The 24,111-nt window shown below is 46.3% G+C and overlaps 1 protein-coding gene across 1 annotated transcript; it reads right to left on the minus strand.

Annotated features, from left to right (window-relative positions):
* Positions 1-1,469: 1,469 nt before the first annotated feature.
* ZNF16 (zinc finger protein 16) lies at positions 1,470-20,805 on the minus strand. The gene is made up of 3 exons (XM_063079469.1): positions 20,750-20,805; positions 16,308-16,502; positions 1,470-3,760 (listed from the first exon to the last, which is right to left on the minus strand). Exons 2-3 carry the CDS (start codon positions 16,498-16,500, stop codon positions 1,938-1,940), a joined length of 2,016 nt encoding a protein of 671 aa, XP_062935539.1. The 5' UTR covers positions 16,501-16,502; positions 20,750-20,805; the 3' UTR covers positions 1,470-1,937.
* Positions 20,806-24,111: the final 3,306 nt, after the last annotated feature.

The following is a 24,111-nucleotide window of genomic DNA, read 5'->3' on the forward strand; positions in this document are numbered from 1 at the left end:
CTGCAATTTAAGTCTCAGAGAAAAAATGCAAGTGTGGCAAAATGTTAACTAGATTCTGAGTAAAGGGATACGGGTATTCTTTGTAGTATTCTTACTGCTTTTGTGTGTGAAATTATTTCAAAATTTAAAAAAATTACAAAAATGTAGGTTATAGTGGACATCTGTCATTTATGACTATTCAAAATCCCAGGAAACCTCCTCCACATTTTGGAATCTACACTTCCTGGACTCCCTTGATACTAGCAGAGAATAAAAATTGTTTCTGATGAACCTGCACAAGACTCTAAATCAAAGCAGAATTAAACAGGGAAGTTCGACAGCTGCCTGCTGGTCTGGGTCATGGCAGAGCAGTGGGATTACCAAGCGGGTAGCAGCTCTCTTGGTGGGGCAGTTCCACAGAATAGTCCTGAAATTTTTCCTGGAAGCTTGGCCCCAAGCCTGTTTCTTCAGCTCTCCTGGTGATTCTGTGAGATTTATACATTTCGTTAACAATGATAATATCTACACAGGCTGCCAAGGACTAGGCACAGATTTAAAACACTTCACACAGATCAGTTCATTTAATCTTCACAGAACTCTTGACTGCAGTAAGAACTGAGGTAGGCTCTCAGGTCGTGCATCTTTCCTGAAGACCTACTGAGTATTGGGGAAAGGGTACGGAGGGATGGATCCTGTGTTTGTGGAACTGCCAGGAACCACCTGCCTGTACAGAGGCAATCACTGCATAACACAGACTAGTCCCCTGGCCACAAAATGCACCTCAACTCCTGTAAGAACTCCAAGCCTCTGGGCAAGTTCAGCTCCTGATAACCACCTAGGTCATGTAGTGTATTAAGGCTGGATCAGCAAAGATTCTCTGTAAAGTGCCATAAAGTTCATACTCTGGTTCTGTGAGCCATAATGTGGACCACTACTCAATTCAGTGGTGCAAAAGCTGCCATAGATATCTGTGAACAAACAGGCATGGGTGTAAACGAATGGGGGCCAGGTTTGGCCCGTGGGCTGTAGTTTGCAGAGAACCATGTCTGGTAACAGCCCTAGGTTGAGATCTGCTGGCTGGTATCCAGGGGCCTCCCTGGTGAGAGATGTTGCATTTGGGCTGAGTTCTCCCTGTTTACGGGACAGGAGCACAGCTCTGGGAAACTGAGGATAGGGGAGTGGGTAAGCTGAACCCCTAGGGCAGGGCACCTAGTCAGTGCTCCATAAATGTCTGGTGACTAATGTGTCTGGGGAAAGACTGAACCTAGAAACTGTGGGGAAGAAAATGAGGTTCTTAGAGAGAGCTTCCTCTGCAGGTCCTGCACCAGGAGGCACAGAATTTGGAGGCTGGGAACATCCACAAGACTGTGCAACAGTCCCGAGTGGGGTGTGGGGACCTGAGCACAGCAAAGCAATGAGAAAGCTGAACCGAGACTGCAGATATGTACAGAGGGTGGGGCGGTGGGGATGAAGGGAGAGGGATGGTGGCAGTGAGTGTGTGCCCCTCCGGGGAGGATGCCAGTAGTCAGACCGGGAACACTCTCAACCTGACTTTATGTAAACAAAACGTCAACTACAGCCACTGACAAAGAATGCGCTCCTTATGACTAATTACCAAACAAAAGAATTACTGTGGTTATCACAAACCAAATGTCACTTTACTTTTAGTAACTCGATGACAATAACAAACTCTATTCATGAATATGCAGCCTCCATAATCTTTTTCTTCCTAACAAACGTGGCAGTCTTCACTCAAACTGTAAAAACAAAACAAAACAAAACAAAACAAGAGGTACCAGAGCAGGAGCAATGGCAGTGAGACAGAAGCCTGTAAAGGGTCATCCAGGCTTCCTGGTCACTGGGTGAAGGGCAGTGAGCAAGCACTGGCTCCAGGCCTGGATGATGGCCAGAGTCGGAGAGGAAACCGTGCTGGACTTCGCTCCTACCAGACCAACAGGCTACTCCCTGGTGTGAATCAACTGGTGTTTAATCAGCTTTGAGCGCTGGCTGAAGGCTTTCCCACATGTAGTGCAGTCGTAGGGCTTCACCCCAGTGTGAATTCTCTGGTGTTGGATAAGGACCGAACGCTGACTGAAGGCTTTCCCACACTCACTGCATTTATAGGGCCTCTCGCCAGTGTGGATTATCTGATGTTGAATAAGGTGTGAGCTCTGGCTGAAGCCCTTGCCACATTCAACACATGTGTAAGGTTTCTCCCCAGTATGGACTTTCTGGTGGTGAATGAGGTTTGAGCTTCGGTTGAAGGCTTTGCCACACTGGCTACATTCATGGGGTTTCAACCCATTATGAATCCTCTGATGCTGAATGAGGGTTGAGCTCTGGCTGAAGGTTTTCCCACACTCAGTACATTCATAGGGTTTCTCTCCAGTGTGGACTCGCTGGTGAAGGATGAGGTTAGAGCTGCGGCCAAAGGTCTTCCCGCATTCATGACACTCATAGGGCTTGTCACCTGTGTGCACGCCCTGGTGCTGAATAAGGGCTGAGCTGTGGCTGAAGGCCTTCCCACAGACATTGCAGCCATATGGCTTCTCTCCCGTGTGGATTATCTGGTGCTTTCTGAGCACAGAGCTGTAACTAAAGGCTTTTCCACACACGTTACACACATGTGGCTTTTCTCCTGTGTGAATCCGCCGATGCTGAATAAGACTGGAGCTCTGGCTGAAGGCCTTCCCACAGTCACCACACTTATAGGGCTTCTCTCCAGTGTGGACCCTGTGATGCTTAATGAGGTTGGAGACTCGACTGAATGGTTTGCCACAATCACTGCACTCATAGGGCTTCTCTCCAGTGTGAACCCTCTGGTGCTTCCGAAGGTGTGCGCTCTGGCTGAAGGCCTTCCCACACTCGTTGCACTCGAAAGGCTTCTCACCTGTGTGAATCCTATGGTGTTTAATGAGGTTTGAGCTCCGCCTGAAGGCCTTCCCACACTCGTCACACACATAGGGTTTCTCCCCAGAATGGATTCTCTGATGTTGGATGAGGTTTGAGCTCCGCCTAAAAGCCTTCCCACACTCATTGCATTCATAGGGTTTCTCACTCATGTGAGACTTTTGGTGCTTTTTAAGACCTGAGTTCTGGCTGAAGGCTTTTCCACATTCATCACACACGCAAGGCTTCTCACTCCTGTGGTGAGTCTGATGCCTGGCAAGGTCTGACAGCCCATGGAAGACCTTCTCCCTCACATGAGATCGCTGATGGCTTTTAAGAACCGAGTTCTGGCTGAAGGATTTCCCACATTCATCACACATGACGGAGTCCTCTCCAGCATGGACGACCTGATGCCGAGTAAGATCAGGGTTTCCTCTGAAAGTTTTTCCACACTCATTACATATGAGTGGGCCTTCAGCTGTGGGAACTGCCTCATGGCCAGTCAGGTCCACACTGTGTGGGAAGCTCTGGCTACACATGTCATTTGGATGTGGCCTCTCTTCTGTAGAGACTCCTTGATATGCCATCGGGTTTGGGCTCAGACTGAAGCTTCTGTCAAAACCATTACAGTCCAGATTTTTCTCCCCCAAGGGGCTCTTATGGAGCACTTTTGATGGTGTGAAGTCCCCCTCCCAGCAGAAGGACTGCACTAAGCCCTCACCTTCAGGGACCCCCCAATCTCTCTCTAATGCGTTATCACAGAGTTCTCCAAGCCCGGGTGCCTGGGAAACATCACCAGCACAGTTTTCTGACACTTCTGCCTGTGATTCCAAATCCTCAGAAATATCTTCCTTCTGAAGAAACTCCTTGTCCTCAGTCCTGTTGTCACAATCTGAAACAATAAACATAAAGTCACTTGAAAGGAATGGCTGTGGAATCAACAGGAAAACACACAGACAAGAAATCCGCAGAGCTGGAAGCCTTACCTTCTGTGGAGGAGGCAAGAGGCATGAGGACTCACTGGACTGGTGGTCCCAGATCTTGCAGGGGACCAGGGAAGTGCTGGGTGAGCCCCTGGGTAACCCACCCTTCCCCAGGATTCCACACACGATGGAGTTTGGATGTACTGTCCTCCCAGAACTCATGGAAATCTGATCGCCAATGTGGCAGTTTGGATCATGGGGGCAGATCCCACATGAATGGATTAATGCTCTCCGTGGCAGAGGGGGGATTAATGAGAGTTCTCACTCTATCAGTTCCCGCAAGAGCTGGTTGTTTAATAGACCCTGGCACCTCTCTCCCCTGCAACGTGATCTCCTTGTACCCGCCGGCTGCCTGCCGCTTTCTGCCATGAGTAGAAGCAGCCTGAGGCTCATGCCAGATGCGGCTGTCCCAGAATCGTAAGCCAAATAAACCTCTTTTCCTTATAAATTACCTAGTCTCAGGTATTTCTATCATAGCAACACAAATGGACTAATACAACTTCTCAGGAGTCACTCCTGCAGTTTGCGTGCTGGCTGACCAAAACCCTGGTGCTCCTCCACAGCCCCTTCCTCTCACACCTGCAGCAAGTCCTGTTGGCTCTACCTTGGAATGTGACCCAAATGCAGGGGGGTTCTCACCCCTTCCACCTGTACAAGGAAAACGTCACGTGCTTCATGTTCCATTGTCACATATTTTACTTTTCTCTTCTCCACAATGCAAGGTGTAAACCCCTCAGGCCTATCTTTTGTTCTCTCTGTGCCAGCAAGTGGCATCCAGGCTTGGTCTTAGCAGTCACCAGTGTGGAGAGGCAGCCCCTGGCCACAGGCACAGAGGGGCAAAGCTAGCTCCATGGAATGCATGGAAGCATCACCCAACTCTCCTGTGTGGCAGGGACATGTGTCAAACACCGGATTCTGTCTCACTCAACAGGGAAGCCTTCAGAGACTGCTCCGTCTTGTTAAAACCACCTTCACTTTCTTGGAACACCTGCAATTCTGGTTGGAATTTGCTGGACAACTGCTGGCCCTGGTGACAATATGTAACGGGTTGTGTCCATCTTTCTGAAGACAGAAATCGGCATAAGGCTCCTTGTCACACCAGGAGAGAGGTGTTGGCACCTCCCTGTTTCTTCATGCCCTGGATCCTACAAATGAAGGTCTTGGCAGTCTCTCTCTCATTCAAATTGAGAAACCCAGGCCGTGCCACATGAGTTGAGTAGCTTCCCTCCTGCCCATCAGACCACAGCACTGTCAGCGCACTCAGGGCCTCCCAGGCCTTTCCCCACCTCTGCTCTGGCTGTTCCCTGAGCAGGGTGGATACGCTTACCTTAGGGTCTGCCCTGCCTGGAATACTCTCCACGTGGCCTTCATACTTGCCCTTCTCTCCACCAACGTCTGCTCAAACACACCTCACCAGAGAACCCTTCCCTGAATGTTGCCCATAAATGAAAGCTCCCCGCCATGCTCTCCTCGCCATCCCTGCTGTCTCTCACACCGTCTGGATCACTCTCTGACACAGAACTGTGTCCCCAGGACTGGAAGGACCCCTCTCCTTGGGCCCATCATCCCTCCATCCTGCTCCCTCACTGCCTCTCCCTGTCTGGGACTTCCAGAATTTGCTGCGACAGCACTCTCTCTCTCTGCCTCCTGCCTGTTCCCGAGGAGCCACCAGTGGTGTCAGTACAGTCCCAATCTGGACACAGCCCAGCCCCCACTGTGACCCTTACAGGACCAGCCCCTCTGCCCAATGCACCCATATGTCTCTTGGTGCCACTTCATGTCTCTTGGTGCCACACTGTGCTGTGGTGCCTCCAGCCGGACGCCTCCTGCATGCTCCTTCGGCCCTGGAGTCTGGGATTAGGCCTCTGCTGTGGAACTGCCGACACACAGGGTGCCTTTCTTCACCTTCCCCTTGGCAGCCCATGGTCACACACACTGTGCCCCTCCCCACCCCCTCCTCAGTTTCTGCTCCCCATGAGAAGCCCCAGTCCTGGCCCCACAGGGTGTCCGGGTAATGTGGTGTCCACCTTCCACTGGGCTCCAGGAGTGACAGAAGGGAGGGCACAAGGGCTGCACTGAGAGGCAATGTCTGCATGAGTCCTCGCCCCACCAGGAACGGCCTGGGGTTTGCTGGGCCTCTCTTCCCTGCCAAGATTCTGACCTGGGAGCCCCTTGCCCTCTTCTGGCTATGTGTGGAGAAGGGACCAGATGAGGAAGGATAAAAAAGGCCGTGGCAACTACACAGACAGGAGTCAGCAGAGATTTCTGTAAAGCGTCAGAGAGAAACTGTGTTAGGCTTTGCGGCTGTATAGTTTGTTACATGGTCTTCTTCGCTGTTTTAAAATAACCTTTTAGGGCTGGCCAATTAGCTTAGTTGGTCAGAGCACAGTGTCATAACACCAAGGTCAAGGGTTTGGATCCCCGTACTGTCAAGCAATCAAAAACAAGAACAAAAAAAAAACAAAGGAAAAAAAAGACCCTTTAAAAACCCCTCAAAAACATTCTTGGCTTGTAAGGCCATAAAAAACCACCTGCCAGCTGGATTTGGTGGCCCCTGATTGAGATGAGATGCTACTAGTGTGGTCAGGAGATGGTGGCAATGAGGAACTGGCTGTCTAGCCTGAGCCACTGCTCAGATGACAGTCTTTTATTCAGACAGAAATAAAGAGTGAATCCTGGGGTGACAATGGTGGGGATGACTGTTTGGACTCACTGAACTGGATGCAATTCTTTGCAGCATAAGGACTGTGGGAAAAAATGACGGAAGTTCCTACTTAGATGAAGAAGGTAAGGATTCTGAGCTCTTCCAGAACAGTATAAAATTTCCTCTGAAAGGAAACACCTTTATGGTAAAAGTCCTTTACGCTTAGTGGCTTCCAGGCTTGTAGAACAGTTTCAATCACTACCCATGTCGTAAAACCAGGCTTGTGTGACCATGATGCATTACCTGCTGCAGTGGTGCAGCAGTGGCCTCTCCCGGCACCACAGCCAGACCGTCTGCCATACAGACCCCAGTGGTACCTCACACTCAGGGGGGCTCCACCAGTTCTCAATCACCTGCAGCTACTTTTCTTTTTGTTTTATTTAATAATTTATTGAGGTGAAGTGAAATTCACACAACATAAAATTAATCATTCCAAAACGAACAATTCAGTGGTATGTAACACTCATAATGTTGTGCAACTACCACTTCTATTTCCAAAACATTTTCATTACTCCAAAGTAAAACCCCTTACCCACTAAGCAGTTTACCCCCATCACCTCCTTCCCCCGGCCCCTGACAACCACCAACCTGTATTCTGTCTCTAGGACTTAACTATTCTGGATATTTCACATAAATGGAATCATCCAGTACATGGTCTTTTGTGGCTGGCTTCTTTGACTTGGCAAATGTTTTGGTGCTTCACCCACACTGTTGCATGTATCAGTACTTCATTCCTTTTTATGGCTGAATTATATTCCATAGTATGCATATACTACCATTCATCCGTCCTACCACTGATGGACGTTTGGGTTGTTTGCACCTTTTGGACACTGTGAATAGTACTACTATGAACACAAGGTATGTGTACTTGTGTAAGCACCTGCATTAGTCCGTTTCTGTTGCTTAGAACAAAATACTTGGAACTGGGTGATTTATAAGAAAACAAAATTTATTGCTTACGATTTCAGAGGCTAGGAAGTCCAAAGTCCAGGGAACACATCTGGTGAAGGTTTTCTTTGTTGGTAACTTCAGTGACAGCAGTGTATCACACTGCAAAAATGGTGGAGCAGAGAGAGACTAACCTCCTTATTCACTCTCCTTTTAAAGTCCTCCAAACCATGCCCCTGACCATCATTATTAATCCATTCACTACTGCATGGTCCTACAATCTAATCACCTCTTCGAGACACCACCTTTCAATTACCGTAATAGAATTTCCCATCCTCTTAACACTCACAGTGGGGATTAAGTTCTGGGGGGATATTCAACCCAAAGCAGTACCTGTCTGCAGTTCTTCTGGGCATATACCAAGGAGTGGAATTACTGGGTTATTTGGTAATGCTATGTTTAAACTTTTGAGGAACTGCCAAATTATTTTCCACAGTGACTGTCCAATTTTGCATTCCCATCAGCAATGTATGAAGGTTCCAATTTCTGCACATCCTCGTGAACACTAGTTATCTTTTTCTTTTTTTTATTACGCCCATCCTAGGGATGACCTCATTGTACTCTTGATTTGTATTTCTCTAATGACTAATGATACTAAACATCTTTTCATCTGTTAGCAAATTGGGTTGTCTTTCATCGGGTTGTAAAAGTTCTTTATATGCTCTGCACACTAGACCCTTATCAGACATATGATTTGCAAAGATTTCCCCCCATTCCGTAGGACGTCTTTTCACTTTCTTGATAATGTTCTTTGATGCCCAAAAGTTTTAAATTTTGATGAAGTGTAATCTATTTTTTTCTTTTGTTGTTTATGCTTTTGGTGCCATATCTAAGAATCCATAGCCAAATCCAAGATCATGAAGGTTTACCCCTATAATTTATTCTAAAAGTCCTATACTTACATCACTGATCCATTTTGACTTAACTTCTCTATGTGGCATAAGGTAGGGCCCCGACTTTGTCCTTTGGCATTGTGAACATTTACTCATTCCAGCACTATTTGCTGAAGGGCTGTTTTTCTTCTGCTTGAAAGATCTTGGCACCTTTGTTAAAAATCAGCTGGCCACAGGGCTGGCTGGTTAGGTCAGTTGGTTAGAGTGTAGCCTTATAACAATAAGGTCACAGGTCCAGATCTCTGCACAAGCCAGCCACCAAAAACAAAAACAAAAAAAATCAATTGGCTACAGATGTACAGGTTTATTTCTGCACTCTCAATTCTATTCCACTAGTCTGTATATCTTTATGCCAGTACCAAACTGTTTTGATAACTGCAGCTTTGTAGTAAGTTTTGAAAGTGGAAAGTGTGACTCCTCCAGCTTTGTTACTCTTTTTCAAGATTGTTTTGGCTATTTGGGGCACTTTTAGTTCCATATGAATCTGAGGATCAACTTCTCCATTTCTGCAAATGAGGCCATTGGAATTTTGATGGGAATTGCATTGAATCCAAAGATCACCTTGGGTAGTTTTGGTACAATATTACATCTCCTAATTCATGAACATGGGATGTCTTCCATTTACTTGTATTTTCTTTAATTCCTTTCAGTAACGTTTTGCAGTTTTCAGTGAACAAGTCTTTTGTCTCCTTGGTTAAATTTATCTCTAGTTTTTTTTCCTATTGATTCCATGTAAATGGAGTTGCTTCCTTAATTTCCTTTTCAGATTGTTCATTGCTGGTGTATAGAAGCACACTGTGTGCTGATCTTGTTCCCTGCATCTTTGATGAACTAGTTTACTACCTCTAGTAGCTTTTCTGTGGATTCTTTGGGATTTGCTATGTATGGAGTTTTGTCTCATGCAAATAGTTTTATTTCTTTCTTTCCAATTTGGGTGCCTTTTCTTTCTTTTTCTTGCCTACTTGCTCTGGTTAGAACTTCTGGTACAATGTTGAATAGTGGTGAAATCAGACATACTTGTCTTGCTCCTGATCTCGGGGGGGAAAAGTTTTACTCTTTTGCCACTGAATATGTTAGCTGTGGGTTTTTCACGAATACCCTACATCATGTTGAGCAGGTACCTTTCTATTACAAGTTTCATGAGTTTCTTTCTTTTTTTTCAATCATAAGTGTTATATTTCGTCAAAGGGTTTTTCTATATAAATTGAGATAATCATGATTTTTCTCCTTCATTTTATTAATGTAGTGAATTACACTGATTGGTTTTCTTTGGTTAAACCACCCTTCTATTACTGGGTTAAATCTCACTTGGTCACAAGGTATAATACTTTTAACATGCTGTTGGATTCAGTTTGCCATTATTCTGTTGAGAGTTTTGCATCTCTAGCTATAAGGGGTACTGGTTTCTAATTTTCCTTTCTTGTGATATCTTTATCTGGCTTTGGTAGGTGTATTAGTCTGTTTCTCTTGCTTAGAACAGAATACCTGAAACTGGGTAATTTATTTCTTATAATGTTGGAGGGTGGCAAGTCCGAAGTCCAGGGAACACATCTGGTGAGGGCCTTGGTGGTGGTGACAGTGATGCAAGTCCTCACTTGCTCTCCTTTTAGAGCCATCAGAACTGTGCCCATTACCACCCATTAAACCATCAATGGATTAATCCATTCATGAGGGTTCAGTCCTCACAACTTAATCACCTCTTAAAGGCCCCACCTTTCAATTACCATAACAAGATTTCCCACCCTCTTAACACTGCCCCAGTAGAGCTTAAGTTTCTCATACATGAACCTCTGGGGGACACAATTTGACCCATATTAGTATATACTGCTGGCCTCAGAATGAGTTGGGAAGTGTTCCCTCCTCTTCTATATTTTGGAAGAATTTGAGAAGGATGGATATTAATTCATTAAATGCTAGTAGAATTAATCATTAAAGCCATTTGGGTCCTGGACTTTTCTTTGCTGGGAGTTTTTATTACTGACTCAGTCTCTTTATTTGTTACAGGTCTGTTCAGAGTCAGTTCTGGTACTTTGTGTATTTCTATGAATTTGTCCCTTTCATCTAGGTTATCTAATTTGTTGGTGTACAACTGTTCACAGTATTCTCTTATCCTCCTATTTTATGTTTTTAAGGTTGGTAATAATGTCCCCACTTTTGTTTCTGATTTTCATTATTTGTGTCTTCTCTTTTTTCCTTTGTCAATCTCAAGAACAGTTTGTTAATTTTGTTGACATTTTGATTTTGTTGATTCTACTGTTTTTCTATTCTCTATTTCTCTTGTCTCTGTTGTAAACTTGTTCCCTCCCTTCTGATAGCTTTGGGTTTAGTTTGCTCTTCCTCTAGTAGTCTTTTAAGGTGTAACGTTAGGTTACTGATTCAATATTTTTCTCCTTCTTAATTAAGGCATAAATTTTGGTATGCTGTATTTTCATTCGTCTCAAGGTATTCTCTAATTTCTCTTGTGATTTTTTTCTTTGACCCATTTGTCGCTTTATTTCTATATATCTGGAAAATTTCCAGTTTTCCTGCTGTTATTGGTCAGAGAAGATACTTTGTATGACTTCAATCTTTTTAAATTTATCAAGACTTATGTTCCACATACACTTGGGAAGAATGTGTTATCTGTTCTTCTGGGTGGAGTGTTTTATTTTTTATTTATTTATTTTATTTTATTTATTTATTTATTTTAAAAAAGATGACCGGTAAGGGGATCTTAACCCTTGACTTGGTGTTGTCAGCACCATGCTCACCCAATGAGCTAACCGGCCATCTCTATATGGGATCCGAACCCGGGGCCTTGGTGTTATCAGCACCGCACTCTCCCGAGTGAGCCATGGGCCGGCCCAGGGTGGAGTGTTTTATATATTTCTTCACAGTCCATTTGGGCTGCTTTAACAAAATACCTTAGACTGGGTAATTCATAAACAACAGAAATTTACTGCTCACAGTTCTGGAAGCTGGGAAATCCAAGATCAAGATGCCAGCACATTTGTTATTTGGTGAGGGCCTGTTCCTCAGAGGTGGCACCTTCTAGGTCTCTTCACATGGCAGAAGGGCAAGAAAAGGGGCATACAAGCTCCATCAGGCCTCTTTTATAAGGCATCCATCCCATTCACAAGGGTTCTGCTCTCATGACTTAGTCATCTCCCAAAGACCCTCCTGTTAATATCAACACATTGGGAATTAGATGTCAAGATATAACTTTTGGAGGGACAGAAACATTCAGACCATAGAAATGTCTACTGGTGTCGCTGACTTACAGTGTTGTTCAAGTCCCCTATTTCCTTACTGATTTCTGTCTGGATGTTCTGTCCATTTTTGGAAGTGGGATATTGAAGTCTCTAACTATGCTTATAGAATTGTCTATTTCTCCCTTCAAATCTATGTTTGCTCCATATATTTTGGGGCTCTTTATTTGGTTTGTATCTGTTATAATTGCTATATCTTGTTGTTGAATCTATCTTTTTATCAATATAAAATGTCCTTCATTGTCTCTTGTAACAGTTTTTCACTTAGTTTATTTTGTCTGATATTAGTATAGTCAACCCAGCTCTCTTTTGGTTACTTTCTACCTTTCACATTAAGCTTGTGTCTTTGAATCTAAAGTAAGTCCCCTGTAGACAGCATATAATTGGATCATGCTTCCATGTCATCCATTCTGACAATACCTGCTTTTTGACTGGAGAGTTTAATCTATTCACATTTAAGGTAATTACTGAAAACGAAGGCCTGACTTCTGCCATTCTGCATCTGGTCTTGGTCTACCTTTTACCTTTTTGTCCCTCAGTTCCTCTGTCACTGCCTTCTTTGGAGTTCAGTTGATTTTTTTGTAGTACACTATCTTGATTCCCTCCTTACTTCTTTTTCTGTACATTTTAAAGAAATTTTCTTGTGGGGGCCGACTTGTGGCTCACTTGGGAGAGTGCGGTGCTGACAACACCAAGGCCACGGGTTTGGATCCCTATATAGGGATGGCCGGTTGGCTCACTTAGGAGAGCATGGTGCTGACAACACCAAGTCAAGGTTTAAGATCCCCTTACCAGTCATCTTTTAAAAAAGAGAGAAAAAAAAAAAAGAAATTTTCTTGTGGTTACCATAGGGATTACAATGAACATCCTAATATCCTAAAACAACTGATACCAACTTAGCCTCAATAGCACACAAAAACTCTGCTCATACACAGCTGTTACTCCCTTTACACTATTATCACAAATCATACCTTTATAAGTTGTGGGTACAAAACCCACAGACTTATAGTTATTTTTTATGCACTTGTTCTCTAAATTGTGTAGAAAATAAAAAGTGGACTTACAAGCCAAAAATACAGTGCTAACTTTTATACCCACCTGTGCAGTTACCTTTACTGGAGGCTTTATTTCTTCATAGGGCTTTGAGTCCCTCTAGTGTCCTTTCATTTCAACCTTTAGGCATTTCTTGTAGGGCAGGTCTATTGGTAACAAAATTCCTCAGCTTTTGTCTATTTTGGAATGTCTGAATTTCCCCTTCATTTTGAAGGGAAATTTTGCTAGATACAGAATTCTTGGTTGCCAGGTTTTGTTTCTTCTCAGCACTTTAAATATGCCATCCTGCTGTCTTCTGAACTCCATGGGTTCTGATGAGAAATTGGCTGTTGATCTTACTGAGGATCCCTTGTGCTAGACGGGTCCCTTCATTCTTGCTGCTTTCAAAATTCTGTCTGTCTTTTGACAATTTGATTATAATGAGACTTGGTGAGGACCTCTTTAAATTTATCTACTCAGAGTTTGTTAAGCTTCTTGGATGTGTACATTCATATCTTTCCTCTAATTTGGGAAGTTTTCAGCCATTGTTTCTTCAAATATTCTTTCTACCCCTTTCTCTTTTTTTTTGGCAGCTGGCCAGTACCGGGATCCAAACCCTTGACCTTGGTGTCATTACACTGTGCTTTACCCAACCAAGCCAACTGGCCAGCCCCTCTACCCACTTTCTGTACTTGTTTCCTTCCTGGACTCCCATAACATATATATTGGTCTGCTTGATGACGTCCCACAGGTCCATCAAGCTCCGTTCACTTTTCCTAGATCTTTTTTCTTTCTGCTCCTCAGACTGGATAATTTCAGTTGTCCTATCTTCAAGTTTGCTGATCTTTTCTTCTGCCTGCTCAAATTTTTCAGTTTACTTCATTGCAATTCTCACGGAATTTTGATTTGGTTTCTTTTTATAATTTGCTTCTCTTTATTGATATTCTCATTTTGTTCATACATCATTTTCCTGGTTATTTTAGTTTTGTCTGCTATGGTTCTGATGTTGTTTGTCCCTGCCAAACTCATGTTAAACTTTGATCCCCAGTGTGGCAGTGTTGGGTGGTAGGGTCTAGTAGAAGGTATTTTGGTCAAGGGGGTGGATCCCTCACCAATGGATTAGTGCCTTCCTACAGGAGTCAGTGAGTTATTACTCTCATGGAAATGGTTTAGTTCCTGTGAGAGTGGGATGTTAAAAGAGCCTAGCTTCCTTGGCTTCTCTCTCTTGCTTCCTCTCAGACCATGTGATCTCTGTGTGCTTCCCTTCCATTTTCTGCCATGAGTTGAAGCAGTCTGAGGCCCTTGCTAGATGCAGCTGCCCAATCTTGAACTTCCAGCCACCAAAACTGCGAGCCAAAGAAACCTCTTTTCTTTATAAAATACCCAGTCTCAGGTATTCTGTTACAGCAACACAAAATGGACTAAGACATCGTCCATGGTTTCTTTTAGCTCTTTGAGCATATTTAAGATAGCTGGTTTGAAGTCCTTTTCTAGTAAGTCCAATGTCTGTGCTCTCTGAGAAATACTTTCTGCCAATTTATTTTTTTTCTTTGAATAGGCCATAATTTCCTGCTTCTTTGTATGCTTTGTGATTTTGGTTAAAAACTGGTGATTTGAATATTATAATCTGGTAACTATGTAAATAAGACTTCCCCCTTCCCCTGGGGTTTGTCATTCTTGATTGTTGAAGGATATAGCTGTTTGTTCATTTAATGACTATTCCAAACTACTTTTGCAAAAACTATTCCTTGTCAGGTGTAGTCACTGAAGCCTCTGTTTCTTGAGCTTGTGTTTGTTCAGCTAGTGTTTTGGCAGAGATTTCCTTCAATGTCAAAAGCAAAAGAAAAACAAAATGCCTGTTGTAGTCTTTGTAGATTGGTTGTGCTGGGGCACTTCTTTAATACTGTTTAAAATTCTTCCTGAGTTTCCTGCTCTCACTGAGCCTAGAGATCAGCCAGAGGTGAAAGCTTATGGTCTTCACAGGTCTTTTCTGAGCACATATCTTATCTTGGGCATGCAAGTGGCTTTCTAAATTCCCCAGTATAACAAGGGTAATGTTGAATGCCCTCATTTTCCCCAAGAAATTCTCTCCCCAGCTTTTCTTCCTAGGCTTAAGGTGGCTGAATGTATGTGTAATCATACTTGATGCCCCAAGCAGCTGTGGGATTTTAGCTCACCTGACAATGTTTTTGAGCCTATCATTTTTCTGCTCTGAGTTAGGCAAAACAGAGATAAGCACCTTGCGTCAATCCTTCAGGTAGCCCCAGACAGGTTAGAACAAACACAATAACTTCTGAATAAGATCTGCTCTGCTCCCTCTAGAACTGGGACCCGGGTCCCACTGGGAATGCAGGCTGCTCACTTTAAGACTGCCACTGAGCCACTAAGGGGCTGGGGCATGGGCAAGTAAAACCACCGTAGCTTTCCACCAGCTTTAAGCTGCCTTTTTCTTGATTCAGTGTTTACTTGGTTGCTGTAATCATTTGACAGTTTTCAAGATTTAAGATCAAGCTGGTTCTGACAGTGTCTACTTGTTTTCATTTTTTTTTTTTTAATGTTTATGTGGATGAACAAATGTTCTTTTTTTTTTTTTTTTTTTTAAAAAAAAAGATGACCGGTAAGGGGATCTTGGCTCACCCAGTGAGCAACCGGACATCCCTATGTGGGATCCGAACCCGGGGCCTTGGTGTTATCAGCACCACACTCTCCCGAGTGAGCCATGGGCCAGCCCATGGATGAACAAATGTTTGGAGCTGCCTGTTCCACCAGTTTATTCCCCAGTGGCTTTTAAAACATGAGCCACCCATCAGCCTGCTTCCTGTGTGTCCCTCCCCACCCCCCAACCCGTCACTTTCCCTCACCATTCTCAACTCAACACACTTGGCACGGGCCCCTTGGCCTCTCTTTAACATCCTGCCTTTGCTCAGGCTGGTCAGCAAGCCATCTCTCAGGGCCACACCTGGGGATCTTCTTATGTCTTTCATCTTCTGCCTGCCTCCTCCTTCCCCTATTCAGGATATGTTCCTCTCTGTTCTGTTCAGAACACCTAGGACTGCCCTGTGTCATCTCTGCCCTTAGATCAACCTTCCCTGCCCACACAGGGTCTGACCAGGGTGTCCCCTTTAAAACAACCACTGTTTGATCCAAGCAAAGGACACTAACATGGAGTAGCCATCCTGATTACTGTTGAGAGGTCCAAAGAGATGAGCTAATAAAGGGTCTTTAGACAGGACTCTCTGACAGGGTTCTGAAGGGGATGGGAGCAGCCAGGCAGTGTGAATACAGCCAGGAGGAAGCAGGGCCAAGGGGTCAACTAGAGGAGAATACTGAGGACCACCACCAGCCTGGCTGTTAGGCTGGCAGGGGTCAGGGCTGTAAAGCAAAGCAAAGGACCCTGGCAGTCATCATATCACACCTGTGTCAAGTGGGGAAACCACAGTGTTCTGCTCACTGCACGAGGGGCCAGGTCAGCTTCCTCTCTGACACCCAGCCCTGGCCCCGTGAGTCCATGATGCATCCTCCTCCCCCACCCCAGGCCCGTGATGACACACATGCCTCCTAGGGGTGAGTGCAGGGTGATGTGGATGATATATCCCTAGACTAAGGGTACCAAGCAACCCATTCTCAGTACCTGGCTGTTGATGGTGAGGGCAGATGGCTTCTAGCTCAGCACTGCCACAGAAGGGACCACAGACTGCAGATGCAGGGTGGGTCATGGCAGGAGCATCACTCACACAGGCTTGGGCTGCAGGGGTCCAAGGGGATGATCCTGGAGCTGACGGCTCCACCTCTGCCTCCTCGGGGCGAGCTCTGAGGCTGGGCATGGCTGGGAAATGGAGACCAGCAAGGACGCAGGTGAGTATACACAGGGGCTACCTTCAGGAATCCATCTTCCCATCAGGCACGGGTCTCCTCCTCTACTCCTGCAGTCTGAGACCTGAAGAGGAGCTGGTGCTGCCAGGTCTCAGGGACTAATGCTGTGTTCCCTGATCTTAGACCCAAGGGGAAGGATAGTCAGCCATGGGGACAAAGACTCATGAGCCAGAGCTGCAGGTATAAAGGGGCAAGATGTTAACCAAGACAAAGTGAGCCCACGGTGCCCAGCAGGCACCCCCTGAAGGGCCCAGGCCTGCCGTGATAGGAGGAGTGCAGCCCCCACAAAGCCTGTAACCCTGCTGTGAGCCCATCCCTCTCACTCTTCATTCCTGACACTTAAATGCTGTGAAGTTGGATGCACCAGACCCACCTACAGTGGGGAAGTATCAGCTCCAAAGGTTGAGCAGCCCAGATTGCAGACACACACGGTCCTCATACCAATGCTTGCCAATCCTAGTGGTGAATTCTGTCTGAGTTGCACCCTCCTGGCAGCATCCAGAGGGTGTCTCCATCTCTGTCCTCCCACTGCACCAGCTGCTCTCTCCCAGCCTCTCATCTCTCTCTTCTTGTTGGCACCCCAGGGTTCAATTTTGCACCTACACCAACCTACTCGGTGATTCTGTCCAGTCCTGAGGTGTCAACATGCCTTACACTGTGAAGACTCCCAAACTTGGGCTCATCTCCAGTCCTCCCTCTGAGCAGGATGGGGCATTCCCACCTGGAGGCATGATGGGATTCCCCCTACCCTGTCACTGCCCGGCTCGGCATAAATGCCCCACACCCTGCCCAGTGTGGAGAGTACTAACATTAATAAAACAAATGTATTTCACAGGACCTAACTTTTTAAAATTACACATAGAAATGTTAAGTTTGCAAAAGACAGGAAACTTTCCCCAGGATAAAGTCTCTGTTGTAGATAAAGAATTGTAACACAGCAAAATTGCTGGCTCAAAGAGCAGATGTCCTTGGTGCAGGTTAACCTACTGATTGATATGTTGAGAAAGTTACTTGATTGTTATGTAAATATACTGAGGAAATTGCTGTAGGAAAAGAAAGTGTTTGCTAACAAGCTTTTGTTGGTGGATTGACTTAACCTTTTGCAAATTGCGTTATGGAATTTTACTTTATCTCACTGATGTTACTAGTTTCCATTGTTAAAACTATACTTAGCCATAACTCTGCCCATGTCCTTGTGTTCTTTGTAATGATTAAATCAACTGAATTTTCTTGTGAAACTTCCTTGTCTTTATAAAAAGGGAGAAGCTAACCTTGAATTGGGGCGGTCACAGTCAGCTTTCTCTTCCCAATGGGGAAATTATTGAAGTGCAGTCATGCCGGGCTTCTCAATGCATTCATAGTGCTTTGAGTAATTGAGTAGTTCTTTTTTATGTCTCTGTTACACAGGGGGAAGTGTAATAGCCCAGAGGCCCCCCTGGACAGGGCTTGACACGCCTGCCCTTTGCTCACATTTACCACCAACAGGCACCCTGACTCCTGTGCCCTTCAGGGGTGGAGAAGACAAGGCAGGAAATGCTGGCAGAAATCCACACAGCAGAATGCCTGTCAACCTACAAACCGAAGTTCTCTTTGATATGTACTTTTTCAGTGTTTCCTGAACACCTGCTATATGCTGGGATTTGTTCTGGGGGACAGTGTGGGACACAGCAGTAACTACTGCCCTCTTGGATCTCAGTGGGGAGACAGATCATAGCAAATGCATCAGTGAGATGGGGCAAGTATTCTGGGCACAGGCAGCAGAGAAACAGCAGAGGCCTGGGGTGGGGGGTGGGGGGTATTTTAACTAGGACAGTCAGGGTAGGCTTCACTGAGAAAGTGACCTAAACGTGAGGGAGGGAAAGAGCCATGCAGACACTGAAGAAAGGGAGTACTAGGCAGAGGCAGAGGGAGTGCAAAGGCTGGGGATGGGAGGGGCATGCCAGGCAGGTTCCCAGAGCAGTGGTTGGCCACTGTAGACAGGGAAACAACGGAGTGGGGTAAAGCCCCAGAGGCACTGTGTTGGGTCCCACAGGCCTTGCAGTGAGGGTGCTGCCTGAACTCTGTGAAACTGAGGCTCTGCAGCAGAGGCCTCTGAAGGCTGGAGGTGCTGGTGATGCTTGGAGGCAGCTGGAAGTGGCCTCCTACCACCTTGTGAGGGGCACAAACCGTCCAGATGCAGCATCTTCAGCCAACAGGCTCTCCTGTTCTTTTTGCTTTGCCTGGGAGAAAGAACATTTTGCTCCACTTAGGACTGATGTAAAGCTGAAGGGAGATTTCAGGAGGCAGAGGCAGTGTCACCTGCTCAGAGTGAAGGTGTGGTCAAGGGGATCTGGAAAGGGGGTTGGGGTGTGGCTTCTTGGAAGGGTGAAGGAGGATGATGCAGGGAGTCAAGGTAATTGTAGGCGTCACCCACAAGCAGCTTGGGGAAGGAAGTGGGTCTGGGCAGGGCTGCTAGACTGAGATCACAGAGAAACTTACAACTAGTAGTCTGAGTGGGAAAGTCAGAGGGCAAGTGTAGGGAAAAAGCTTATGGGAGAAAGCAAGGAGGTACACACAGAGCTCAGTGGGATTGTCATGGGGACAGACTGTAACAGGCCTTGGCTGCTGGATGAAGGTGAGGCCCCAGCCACATTTCTTTATTGGGAGACAAAAACTAACAGAACATCTCAAGATTAACCTGGCAGTGGTGCTCAGAGGGATAGTGTAAGGCCAGATTCAAAAGGGAGAGCACGGAGTAAGGCACACGCCCGCACAGCAGCAGAACAGAGCAGGAGACATGGGGGTGGTGGTGGTGCCAAAAGACCATCAGTGACTGTGTCCCCTTACCCTGACAGTGCAGATGCCCAGTTTCCATGGGGGAAACCTTCACTTTCCCCCACCCACAGGAAGAATTAATCACTTGCAATATTTATTCAGCTCACTTTAAGATACTTTTAATTTTCATTGTTGTTACTGAATAGGGGCACAATCCCGTGGCTCAAAATTTAAAAAGTAAAAAAAGATTTATAGTGAAATACCTCTTAGCCAACCAACCACTTGCTTCCCCTTCCCAGTTTCTAGTGTACCCTTCCAGATCATTATGGCTTACATGCGTAAACATGCATATATTTTTTCCAGCCTTTCTATTACAAGTTGTACTAAACCATACTCTTGTTTTACACCTCCTTTATTTATTATATGTGGGATCTTGACAAAGCGGTCATAGATTAAATCTGTGGGAGGCAGAATGTCACCTCCTCCCACGTCCACATCCGTATGCCTGGAATCTGTGGATATGTTACACTACACAGCAAAAGGGACTTTGAAGAGGGAATTAAGGTTCTGGACATGGATTACACTGGTGGACCCAATCTAACCCCATGAGCTCTTGAGCCTGAGAAGGACCAGACAGGCCAGTGCTGATTCTGAGATGTAGGCCAAGCCACGTGCAAAGACCCCCGGGAGCTAAGGGCCGCTCAGGCTGGCAGGCAGCAAGGAGACGCAGTCCCCTGTGTAACAACTGCAAGGACATTCTGCCAACAGAACGAGCTCGGAACAATTCTCCCAGATAAAGGCTCCGCGTGGTGCCGAAGAAACACACAAGCGGAAGACCCAGCAGCCACTCGCCTTGAGCAAGAATCCTCAGGACGGGCCCTCCAGCCCCCAGCTCCCGCTCCCACGGGGGACAACAGGCCACGCTCTATCCTCTCCCTAAAGCCCCTTCTTCACCCGCAGGGCGAACCCACCCCGAGGGCCCCCAGGCAGGACACGCGACCCCGAGCGAAGCCCCGTCTCTCTCAGGCTCCGGGCACCTCCAGCGCGTGTCCCACTCCAGCGCGTGTCCCGCCCCGGCAGCTGCGCCCAGGATCCTCGGCGCCGCGCCACGCGGGAACGCCACCAGCCTCCGGGCGGCCCCGGCCCGGCCCGCCGCGGCGCACACCCCAGAGGACGCCCCTCCGAGACCCCGACCCCGAACCGGCCCCGCGGCCGCCCTCCGAGACCCCGACCCCGAACCGGCCCCGCAGCCGCCCTCAGAGGCTCCGACCCCCCGCCCCGCCCGGCGCTCCCACAACCCCCCGCGCGGGCCCGCCCCCGCCCGGGTCCGCGTCTCGCCCCCCGCGCCCTCCGGCGGCGAGAGGCCAGGGGCCGGCACCCGCCGCGAGGTCCCGGGGACACCCGGACGGCGGTCTGCGGCGTGGGGGTCTCGCCCAGCAATCTTACCTCCTCAGGGGCGAGCACCCGGCAGGAACGCCAGGCCGCTTGGACTAAGCGTCTCGGCCGCGGGGCCGATGAACTTCCGGGCGAGCGGCCCCGCCCCATCCGGGACGGCGTGGCCGCTCTAGACTATGGGAGGCCCGGGCGACTCAGCGGTTCCGCTCCAGACCCGGGTCGGACGAGCCCGGAGCCCGGAGCGTGCGGTGACTCGGGCGGTCAGAGTGGACCCGTGCACCGGACAAGGTGGCAGCTGGATGAAAGAGAACGCTAACGGCAATGCGGGGAGAACTAGGTGTACCGCTGGAGTGGGAGAGTTTAGTACAGAGGCCCCCAGAATCGGCAGATTGCAGCTTGGTAAAAACATGGGAGCACTGAATCAATCTATGAGCGATTCGACAGAAATAGAAAAAAGTCCTATTCCTTCAGTAGATAATACATTTTCCTGAGAAAGTACGTGGAACATTTGCAAAAATTTATCATACACTTGGACTTAAAGAGTACAAATATTTTAACCTATTAATCTTACATGCAGATGAAACTATCAAAATTAAAGCCGGCCCGTGGCTCACTCGGGAAGAGTGCGGTGCTGATAACACCAAGGCCACGGGTTCGGATCCCTATATAGGGATGGCCGGTTCTCTCACTGGCTGAGCGTGGTGCTGACAACACCAAGCCAATGGTTGAGATCCCCTTACCGGTCATCTTTAAAAAAAAAAAAAAAGAAAAGAAAAGAAACTATCAAAATTAGAAATACATAATAAAAAAATCACCAAAACCCCCTAATATTGGATTTAAGAAACAAATCGAGACAACCTTTATGTAAAAAAGAACATTACTGGGAAAATTACTGACTATTTATAGAGCAATAAAAAGTGAACACTTTCTCAAATCTATGGGACCCAGTGCGAAGCATAGTCAGAAAATATATATATATATAGCCTTAAATACTTTTTTGATATTAAAGACAAAAGCATTTATTATAAGTTAGAAAGAGGACCAATAACATTTCTTTGCATCAGATAGTCAATCAGACAATATAATGGAAAATAAAACATCCTTACAATAGCAATAAAAACTATAAAATATTGGGGAATTAAATTAACAAAGAGCACGCAAGACCTCTGGGGAGAGCACTTGGAAATTCTAGGGAAGGCCGTACTCATAGAAGATGCCTTGAATCAATGAAGAGATATTTCTTGATCTTAGATGGGACAACTTAATATTTTAAAGATCTAAATATTCCCCAATTTAACCTATAAACTCACTACAATCCCACCAAAGTTCTAGTTAGATTTCTAGAGGCAAACTCAAAATGCATATGGAAAAATGAAAGTCAATGAATAGCTAAATCCCGTCCCTTAAAAAGAAGGGAAGGATGTGCTGTTGGTCGTGGCACAATGAACAACAAAGAGCAAAAGCAGCACAACAAAGAGCTCAGTGTCAGACTTCTGTACAAACTAATTTAATAGATGATAAAAGTGGCACCACGATCCATGGCAAAAGAATGGGTTATTTAGTAGAAGGTGTTGAGAAAATGAGCACATTCAATGCAGAAAAACAGAAATGGGCCCCTACCTAACAAGGCAAACAATAAGTCTCTAAACAAACTAAAGACCTAAATATAAACAGTAAAAGATGGGAGTAGTAGAAAAAACATAGAGGAAAGATTTGTGTGACCCTGAGATGGAAGAGATGCTTTGCTAATTAGGCATCAGAGAAATGCAAATTGTCTGAGTGTGAGCTAACAGTGTAATGCTCACCAAACTCAGAAGTTATCTTGAGACTGAAGAACGAATCAGGCCACTCTATATGGTTTACAAGGAGTTTACTATTATTAGTGACAAGTGAGTTACTTATCAGGAATGGATCCGGTGAAGTATTGATATGGGTGCTGTGCAGCTGCTTTCTCTGCAACACTGGGGGAGAGGAGCTGAAGCTTGTAAGGAACTTACAGACAAAAGTGGAGCTACGCCAAAGACAGAAAGGCTACAGAAATAGAGATTCCCAGGTACCTTGCAGCCTCCTGTTGCTTATCCTTGGGGTTGCTGGAGTTGCTCCCCTTATCTTACACAAGCATAGTATTCTGTTCCTTTCCCTTCCTTGGTTGCTTAGTAACCAGGGCAGGGGAAAGACTGCAACTATTAAAGCCAGAGTTCTGAAGGCCATGAGGATGGAATGAATTCTGACCAACATTCTTACACTCCGCCCCTCAACACCTGAGTGGGCTGCACAATCTTATCCACCAATCTTCTTCAAGGGTCCTAGGGCCAGATATCAGGAGGTGGTCGTATTTATGGTTCTTAAAGGGTCCTTAGTGTGAGTGGTCAACAGACTGCACCCCCTCCCTCAAGTTCCTATTCAGTTCTGTTAAAGGGGATAAACTTCCACGGTATCCCTTCTGAATGGGACAATGGCAGCAATCCACACACCCAGCAGTCTGATTGGTCGGGAGCTTCAGCATAGGTGACAGCTCAGGACAAAAAGTCACTCATTGATGCTGCAGGCAGGAACCTGAAAATGAGGAAGCTAAGGGCGATAAGACAAATGTTTTAAAGGCACTGGACAAGGTAGGTCTTCATCTAATAGTAACATAGTTGCTGTGTGATCACCATTGGCTGACAGCACCCCTAGTTTGGGCATTTTCCTGAGTGGGGAACACCACACTTTTTGGCCTTTGGTGTTGTCAGTAGGTACAAGCATATCATAGATGGGGGCCTCAGTTGGAACCCTTAACATAAGCTAACTCTGTCCCCTGCTTCAAAAATCCTGGGGAGGCCATAAGTTTACATAACAGGTGGACTGAGTGTGATGCCAGAGGTAAGGCCTTCCCCCCGTGGAACAAGAATACCAAGCCACCTGGGGGGGGGGGTGTATCAGTTTAGTTTCCAGCCTATTGAAGTATCACCAGGTGGGAGGTCTTGTGGCAAACGCAAAGCAAGTCCCTCATCATGCTAGATGGGCCGCAGTCCTGCCTCTTGTACTTGTATCTTTAGAGCTGTGGTTATTGGTGTGCGCTCTGCAAGCCAGTCGTATGCAGACATGTGCTGCACAGTGAGACAACCTTTATGATCTGACGGCTTCAGTCCATCATAGGGAACATCCCTTTAAGGTACCCCCCAGCGATAAAGTTTTCACTGTGGTTTCAATCATGCCATTTATCTGTTCAATGAGGCTGGCAGTGGTAGGATTGTAAGGCCTTGGCCCACTCCTGTACATCATGTTTGGTGAAATGAGTCCCTTGATCACTGTCTGTGTGGGCTGGGGTCCCACACTTGTTTCCTAATTTGGTGAGTCCCTTTATGGTAGCAATTTGATTTGCCCCTTTACAAGCTTAAACAATTCCAGTAGCAGTGTCTGCACAAGTCAGA

The sequence above is a fragment of the Cynocephalus volans genome, chromosome 15 (assembly GCF_027409185.1).
Source record: "Cynocephalus volans isolate mCynVol1 chromosome 15, mCynVol1.pri, whole genome shotgun sequence".
Taxonomy (NCBI): domain Eukaryota; kingdom Metazoa; phylum Chordata; class Mammalia; order Dermoptera; family Cynocephalidae; genus Cynocephalus; species Cynocephalus volans.